At 50.8% G+C, this 9,002-nt stretch overlaps 1 protein-coding gene across 1 annotated transcript; it reads left to right on the top strand.

Moving 5' to 3' along the window:
* Positions 1-3,099: 3,099 nt before the first annotated feature.
* AVPR1B (arginine vasopressin receptor 1B) lies at positions 3,100-8,141 on the top strand. The gene is made up of 2 exons (XM_068538478.1): positions 3,100-4,042; positions 7,813-8,141. Exons 1-2 carry the CDS (start codon positions 3,100-3,102, stop codon positions 8,139-8,141), a joined length of 1,272 nt encoding a protein of 423 aa, XP_068394579.1.
* Positions 8,142-9,002: the final 861 nt, after the last annotated feature.

Below are 9,002 nucleotides of genomic sequence, written 5' to 3'. Positions count from 1 at the left end.
CCTATACATATTTTGAAACTCAATATATTATACAGCTGACAGTGGGAAATGATGGAGTACTCAATAAATTGAGTAATTGGTTTGCCATGTGGGAAAAAAAAAAAACGAAGTTAGATTCTTACCTCACAGATACCCAAAATGAATTCTGAATGGATTAAAGACCTAAATAGTGAAAAACAAATGTTAAAAGTGTTAGAAAAAAATACGGGATATCTCTGTCCTTAAGATAGACACAAAAAGCAGAAAAGATAAAAGAAAATATTGATTTCATTAAAATTTAAACTTTCTTTGTAACAAATGACCCCATAAATAAAATTAAAAGATAAGTGACAGATTAGAGAAGATATCTGCAACGTCTCAGAATACATAAAAGATTCATATCAGAACATATAGAGATTTCCTACAAACTGATAAGAAAAACTACCTAATAAAAAATTGTGCATAGGATATGAACAACTCACAGAAGAGGAAATCCAAACAGTAAATAAATACATGGCAAGACACTCAAAATACTTAGTAATCAGAGAAATAGAAACTAAAAGCAACATGAGATGCTATTTTATACTTATCAGATAGGTGAAAATTAAAAAGTCTGGCTGTGAGGATGATGAGAAACTCAAATGCAGCTGGGGGGAGAATAAATCAGTAGAACAAATTTAGAGATAAAATATTTAAGATTTAAGATATGGTCCTATCAAATTGAAAATTCATACATTGTATGACACAACAATATTGATATCAAGCATATACTTCTCTATGTACACCTGACAGAAATTCTCACACACGAACACAAAGACACATATATAAGAATGTTCATTGCAGTATTAAAAAATAAATAGAAAAAAAAAAAACAAACGCTGGAAATAACCTAAACTATAAAAATAGGGCACTGAATAAATAAAATGTTTTATATTCACATACTCGAATGTGAATAAACGAGACCTATTATTATCATGGACTGATCTCAAAAATAAAGTAGAATTTAAAAAGCAAGTTCCAGAATAGTATATGTAGTATGATATCATTTATGCAATATGTAACATTTTAAAACATATGTTTAAATATATATAATTTTAAATGAATACATCAAGAAATGACAGCCCTTTTGAGTTTTGCCGTCGAGGGGAAGAGATTATAACAGCTGGAGGTCGGGGTCCAGTGACTGAGGTGGGTTATATATATGTTTTTTAAATGCTCAGCAGTAGAGTTTGTTTGCCTGCCGATGGCAGTGATCCAGTAGAGAGACTTAAAATAATTATTCATAAAGAGCAAAATCCTTGAGAAGTTGGGGCTTGGGCTGCAGAGCACAAGAGGAGGATGCTAGGGTATTTTAGGTGAGAAATGGTGAGTGTTTGAACTGTGGAGTGGGATGAAGTGGAGATGAATGTGTGGGCTGTTCAGGACAGAGACTCTTCAAAAAGTGATGTTAATTGGGTGTGTGGGTGGGTGGATGACACTGTAAATGGGGGTCTGGTTTGATTATAAGGCAAGACAAGGGGACCTCTGGTACGATGATGGGTCCTGACCTTTCTGAGGGTGGTAGACGATGCTATTGTCACTCCTAAGGCACTTCTAATCTGCTCTGGAGAGTCCCAACAATCCACCTCCTATGTGTACTAAAAACAAAGTGAATTCCACAACCACTACCACGCATTACTTTCTCCGCTGAGTTGTAAGCTTCCTCTGGGCCCTGGGGGTCTATTTTTATTGCTCCAGTGCCTCTCACACACTGGCTGTTAGTCAAGGCTGCTCTGGGAAAAGCACACTGCTTTACTAGTTCCGTGATCTTCTAGAGCAAGTCACATGACTTCTGCGGCCTCAGTTTTCTACCTCACAGGGTGGTTAACTGCCTTGAGGCTACTGCTGGTGAAAGACTCGGCGCGGGGGGTGGTGGGGGGCTGGGGGTTAAACCTTCCCCTGAAACCCAGGACTCCAGGTCTAACTGCTCCCACCCTCACCTCTCTCCCGTCACCACCACTGACCCCTCTCCAAACACATCCTCGCATTTTCTTCCCCCCCTTTATGGCTCCAAGTCTCCACCAGAGTCTGTGGTCTGACGTCACCCCCAAGGGCTGAGGGCTCCGTCTGGGGCCCTACCTCGCCCACCTGGCCACCCCTGCAGATTTTGGACCTTTCTGGGCTAACGGGGAGCCCCGTTCAGGGACCCAACAGAGCAGGCAGCCTTGGAGTCCCCACATAGGTGGGTGGCCACCACGCGTCCCCCGGGTGTGCACCTGTCTCGGGAGACAGTCCGGGGGTTCCAGGTGCGAGCCAGGGTGAGGTTATCTGTCTGTCTGAGGGTCCGTGGGTCGCGCCGGCTGGTGAGCGCTTGCTCGCCTCGTCCGCTTCTCTGGCTCCCTGTCCCTGGTCCACCGCCCCCTCTGCCCCTCCTCCAGGACCCTCCCCCGACACCTACCCCCACCCCTCCACCCAGGCTCTCGGTCCTTCCTCCTGTGGGTGTCACTCCGCCCTCCTCTGCAGGAGCCAACCGGCGCGCCGAGGGGCCGCTGCGCTCGTGCTGCGCTAGAGCATAAAACTCGCTCGGCCGAGCCGCTGCGCTTCAGCTGCCGCTGGTCGCCGCATGCCGGCCGGGGCGCGTGGGCTCGGCTGCGGCTTCCAGGCCGGCGGGCGACACCGATGGCCGGGAGCGCGCCTCCAAGCAGGCTTAGGGACATCCGCTTTCCGCTTCCAGAAAAGTTTGGAGAGAGTGAATTTGGGGTGGATTTGGGAGTGGTGCCAGCTGCCCCAGCCTTCTTTCCCTTCCAGAGGCCTCGCCGTGCACAGCCTCATCCATTCTTCCTTTCCTGACACCTTGCCTCCCTGACCCCTCCTTCCCTTCGCTCCTGGGTTCCCCCTCCCCTCTCTGGGATCAGCATCTTCTCCTTCCTTATCTCATTCTCCATCGTCTTCTCTACCCCCATCTTCTTAACGATTTCCACCCAGTTTCAGCCTTTTCCTGGTCATCCCCAACCTTCTCCTTTTTTCCATCTTAAAACTTCCCCTCCCCACTCCATCTCCTTCAACCAACCTCTCCACTCACACTCACACTCTCCATCCATCCCTCTCCTTCCTCCCGTTCCCTCCCAGCAAACTTCCACCATGGATCCTGGGCCTCCTTGGATCACCAGCCCCACGCCCGGGAGCACCCTCTCTGTCCCCAATGCCACCACACCCTGGCTGGGCCGGGATGAGGAGCTGGCCAAGGTGGAGATCGGCGTCCTGGCCACTGTCCTGGTGCTGGCGACAGGGGGCAACCTGACTGTGCTGCTGACGGTGGGGCAGCCCGGCCGCAAGCGCTCCCGCATGCACCTGTTCGTGCTGCACCTGGCCCTGACGGACCTGGGCGTGGCACTCTTCCAGGTGCTGCCCCAGCTGCTGTGGGACATCACCTACCGCTTCCAGGGCCCCGACCCCCTCTGCCGGGCCATCAAGTACCTGCAGGTGCTCAGCATGTTCGCCTCCACCTACATGCTGCTGGCCATGACGCTTGACCGCTACCTGGCCGTTTGTCACCCCCTGTGCAGCCTCCAGCAGCCCAGCCGGTCCACCTACCCTCTCATTGCAGCTCCTTGGCTGCTGGCTGCCATCCTCAGCCTCCCTCAAGTCTTCATTTTTTCTTTACGAGAGGTGATCCAGGGCTCTGGAGTGCTGGACTGCTGGGCAGACTTCCGCTTTCCTTGGGGGCCACGGGCCTACATCACCTGGACCACCCTGGCCATCTTCATCCTGCCTGTGGCCATGCTCACGGCCTGCTACAGCCTCATCTGCCATGAAATCTGTAAGAACCTAAAAGTCAAGACCGGGGCCTGGAAGGTAGAAGGAGGGGGTTGGAGGACTTGGAACCGGCCCTCACCTCCTTCTGCACCAGCTGCAGCCACACGGGGGCTGCCATCCCGGGTCAGCAGCACCAGCACCATCTCACGGGCCAAGATCCGGACTGTGAAGATGACCTTCGTCATTGTGCTGGCCTACATCGCCTGCTGGGCGCCTTTCTTCAGCGTCCAGATGTGGTCTGTGTGGGACGAGAATGCCCCTGATGAAGGCAAGTGTGTGGTCTGGTGAGGGGTGGTGTGGGAGCATGAGGTGGAAAAATGCGGAGAGGAGAGCACAAGAGTATTAGGACAGGGTCACAATGGCTCACAAGGCCACATAGGTAACAAATAAGTGAAGCAGTTAGGAAAAATGGTGCCTGTCCCATGTAAAAAGGGACAGCTGCAACTCCCTTCCAGCCAAAAGATGCCATGTGAGTATCTTTTGCGTGAATTTCCATATTTTAAAATTTTGGTAACTAATGTAAACATTTTAAAATACTATTTGGCCCTAAAAATATATGACCATTAGTAGATTTGGCCGAGCAACTCGCAGTTTGCTAGATGTTTGAAAGGGATTTTCAAATGATTCCATCCAGGATGGCAGTTTGTGGCCCATGAACTACATCTCTCAGCACTCTTCCCCCCTGCAACTGAACAAGACGTTGAACTCCTTCTCAACAGCCACTTTCAATGAATTAGCCTTGGTGCACAACCCTGAAATTTCAAGTTCAACACTTTTGTCTTGCTAATGAGAAAAAAGAGGCTCAGAGAGAAAACATGACTTGCCCAAGGCCACACAGCAAAGTGAAAAGTAGGACCCAAACCTGGTGCCTCCTCGTTTTTTCCCTCAACTACATCCTCCTGCCCCCCACGCCCCCATAACCCTGGCTCTGAAAGTGATGAGGAGAGGGCCCTTCCTCCTACGTGAAAAACAAAATGGGACTGTGTTCCAGTTGGCACATAGAAGGCCTTGTTCTGGTCATTTTTTGGAGTGAGGTAGATGGCAGCCTCCTAAGTTTTAGACACTGCCAGATGGTCAGGCCATTTGGGGGTGAACTTGTCCTCAGAAAGGTAGACGCAGTGCCTGGGCACCCAAAATGTTGGAGAGAGGTATTCAAAGACATCTGTTCCTGCTCCCCTAAGTGGGGGACAAGTCTGTGAAGAGGGGTGACTGTGTCCTCTGCAGTGCATCACATCTTATGCACAGCTCGGGGTATATAATGAGTGCAGCATGTGACTGCCCTAGGGAAGCCCTGTGCACAGTTTCCTCTGGAAGCTTCCCGAGGGTTCACTGGCCAGCAGACCCTGGCTACCACTTCCTACCAGCTCTTAGGGAGTGGTCCCCCTTCCCTGTGCTTTTGTTTCTAATCTCATTTTGCTCATCCTAGGACACGCTTAAGCCAAATGCTTTGTTTTTCTGGAGAGATGAAGTAAGTGGAAGGCTGTTCATGTTGTTAACACAACTCTGTGAGAGAAGTGTGACAGCAATACTGAACTCTCACAGTCCCATCATACCCCTTCTTAACCACCTTTCAGACACCAATCTGGACCAGAGACTATTTATAAATTACCCTTAAAGCAATGAGCGTATTAATCCTAACCACCTGTAGGGACCTCCCTGCTCTAGTCAAGCACAGAATAGAAGGAAGGAGGGCTTTCTAGTGCCAAACACATTCAGGCCTTGTGCTACTTCGGGGTGACCTTCTCTACATCTGAGTAACCTGAGACTCAGAGAGGTGAAATAACTGGTCCGAAGTGCCACTGCTAGTAAGAGATGGAGCCAGGAATGGAATCAAGGTCTTCATGGGCCAAGCTTTAACCGTGGCATGGCTTTATTCCCAACAATCACAGCTGAGCTGATGGCACCAGGGGTGAGAAGGCCATTCACCCCTTTATCAAGGAACCTACAAGAAGATGGGGATCCTGCCGTTCAGCCAGTGCAGGCTTTCCTGCTCGCCTGCTGTGCTCACTGTCATCATCAGCCTGTCCCAGAGACCCATGTATACAGTGACTTACCACTTACCAAGAGCCTCACTGAGTTTGAAGTACAGGAACTAAGTATCCCTCAGAAAATGTGCTCCCTCAGAAAATTGGAAGCCCTCTGGGACCTTTGAGTCAGGCTGACATTCATTACTTTAGACTTACTTTCCAGTACACTCAGTTTCCCTCCACAGCAAACTAGCCTCCTGGCCGCCTGTCCCTGAATCTTTGGTGAGAAGCTGTCTGTATCCTTGCCCTTGGCCCTGTCCCCGACTGTCAGCTGAGCTTCCGTCAGAATGCAGTGCAGCAGCTGGCCAGGACTAGTAGTGGATCTGCCCTCGGGGGCTGAGAGGTGAAGCCTCTGCAGACTCCAGTGCTCCGGGCCCATCTCCAGCCCCTGCACTGGGCCTGGCTCAGACAGGGCCAAATCAAACAGATGCTTCCCAAGTGAAGAAACTTCTGGAACCCCTAAGTCTCTGGCCTAGTCTAGGAACTACATATATATGTCGATGGAGCAGACAGGATGAATACCACCCCTTAGCCAAAGCAACTTCCCAAGTCTTCTGCAGCCCCTGGGTATTAAGTTAACTGGGGAGCAGGCCAGAACCCAGACAAGCCTGAAGGAGGCTGTGCTTGTTGCTGAAGATGGTCCCTCCTCCACTTACAGATGCTCCCTCCTTGCCCTCACTTCTGTGCCCTAGACCTGCCCATCCAGGCCCAGGTGCCTTCAGCTTCCTAACTCTATGATTCAAGCCTTCTCTCAAACATTCTGACCCTGTATCTTCCCTTCTCTTGGGCTATGAGTACCGCACTGGAGAGCATACCCTCGGGAGAGGCGCATGAGAAATCTGTGTATCGGAAGATTTCATGGTGCTTTACAGAGCAGGCACTTGAGCTTTGCCTTGAGTTTGTTGGTTGCAATGGTGGCAGGGTGCAGGATGGCTGCTTTGAAGAGGGAAGACCTAGGTTCAAGTCTATGCCATAACCCTTAAGGTTCCTTCCAGCTCTGACGTTGTATTTGGTGATTCCACCTCTAAGGTTCCTTCCAGCTTAAGCATTGTGCTCAGTGATTCTACAGCCTCCACTGAAGAGCAGGGTAACTCAGTATGCAACCCACGCCATAACTGTAGCCGTGGTGCATCTAGCAGGAGGACGGGGCCCATCCCAGCAGCTTTCCTGTTGTCATGAGAAGTTTCATTTCATTTTCAGAAAGAGTATTGTATCTGGAAGAAATCTTATCAGAGTCTTTGAACTCTCACATTTTGACTGCCCAAGAGAGAAATTAGCTCCCCCACCCGCCAAGGATGGTGCATTCTTTGGATGTAATTTCTGATGACAGAGAACAAGTACTTGTCTGGAACGGGATGCCTGGATGCCCTGTACCTAGAAAGTGCACAGTTGGAGATGACATCATGGGACCTGTAGGGCTGTCAGGCTCCACTGATCGCCCTACCAGGTCCCTATCACTGACCTGGCACAGTCGATACTCACATGCAAAATGACTGAATGACAGAATGACTGGGACTGACACCTAGGGGTCAAGGAGGACAGAATTCGGGAGGCAATGTGCACCCGTATCTATGACATAAGTGTGGATGGAGGTGTGCCTGAACGTGGCTAGAATCATGGTTATTTTTCCTGTATGTTTTATAGAAGTTGCTTCATCCTAGCTGTACATCCATTAGGGGATTCAAGATCGAGGTTTTGGAACAAAGACAGTGTCTCCTATTTGGGCCGGTCCTGTCCCGGACTATGTTTGCACCTCTAAAAGTCAACTCAGAGCAAGCCTCGGATCCTGTCGTCACCCTGTAGTACAAAACGAACAAATAAATCAGTGAGGCAAGACTCTGGAGTCAGGAGTCCCAGGTTCATGCCCCAGCTTTGTTCCTTTCTAATTATAGAACCCCACGTGAGTCCCAGGTCCTCTCTGCGATTCAATTTCCTTCTCCATTCAGTAGGGACCGGGACTCTCTCCCAGGTCTCTTCAAGCTCTGAAATTCTTGTGCTTCTCTCTCGGCAGATTCAACCAATGTGTCTTTCACCATCTCCATGCTTTTGGGCAACCTCAGCAGCTGCTGCAACCCCTGGATCTACATGGGCTTCAACGGCCACCTGTGGCCGCGTTCCCTCTGCCGTCTGGCCTGCTGCGGGGGGCCGGGGCCCAGGATGTGCAGGCAGCTCTCCAGCGGCAGCCCATCCAGCCGCCGCGCCATGCTTCTGACCCGCTCCAGTGTCCTCCCCACCCTCAGCCTCAGCCCCAGACTCAGCCAGAGGCCGGGGCCCGAAGACCCACTGAAGGGTGAAGAGCAGGTGGACAGGGACACCATCACTGAGACCAGCATCTTTTAGGGAACGCTCCCCGGAGTGTGGCAGAGGGCCGCTACCCATCTCAGCACTGGGTGTAAGTGCTGGGAGCACAGGACTGGAGTTAGGGGAGCCCAGTTTGAGGCAGGGCGAGGAGGCCAGAATGGCTGCTCCTACTCTTGGTTACACAGCTGCCGTCGTTTGCTCCCAACCTCACATGCTCGGAGTCAGGGAGAAGCAGACTGTCTGCTTCCCTGATCCTGCCATATTCACAGGGTGTCTGGGAACCACACGTGTGGTAGATGTGGTGCCCCAGATCTGACAGGCCTAGGGCTGTCCTGTCTGGGGGTCCACAGGCAGCAGGGACTCAGAGGCTGGTCTCCTATCTGGTTTGTCCCATCCTAACCTGACTAGCGCATCCCAGTTCAACCAGGAGAGGGAAGGAGTGAAAACCTTCGAGAAGGACCCTGTTTGCGTCCTGAGTTTTTGTTTTTTGGGTTTTTTTTTGGCAGAGAGAGGATTGTTTAATGAAGAAAGTGAATAGGTGTGAGGGCTTCGCCTGCTATGCCCACCTGTCTACCGAAGGGAAATGCAGGGTTAGCACAGCACCTGGTAACTGGTAAAAACTCTGCAAGCGCTACTTCTCTTCTCCCCACGCACCTCGTTTAGAGTTAGGGTGGGTGACGGGGCAAAGTATTGCATATTCTCAGTGGAATGACCCACGGTGGGTGAGCGTGAGAAGAAAGAGTGAGGAAAGGAGGAGATGAAAACGGTCACAATAAAATTCCGAGTGGGAGGAAGCCTCGGAGGCAGCAGGGATTGGTCGCTCTCCCTCCTCCCCTCAAGGGGTCCACATGGCTCCTGCCTCTTGGGGATGCACAGAGGAGACATCCTTTGAGAAAGTGT

The sequence above is a fragment of the Eschrichtius robustus genome, chromosome 3, assembly GCF_028021215.1.
Source record: "Eschrichtius robustus isolate mEscRob2 chromosome 3, mEscRob2.pri, whole genome shotgun sequence".
NCBI lineage: Eukaryota > Metazoa > Chordata > Mammalia > Artiodactyla > Eschrichtiidae > Eschrichtius > Eschrichtius robustus.
This window is presented reverse-complemented; position numbering and strand designations above follow the sequence as displayed.

What these genes read in the sequence shown, in the direction of transcription:
- AVPR1B (XM_068538478.1), top strand. Translation starts at nt 3,100, where the DNA reads ATGGATCCTGGGCCTCCTTGGATCACCAGCCCCACGCCCGGGAGCACC. An exon ending in CGAGAATGCCCCTGATGAAG is followed by an intron (nt 4,043 to 7,812) that starts GCAAGTGTGTGG and finishes CTCTCTCGGCAG; the next exon opens with ATTCAACCAATGTGTCTTTC.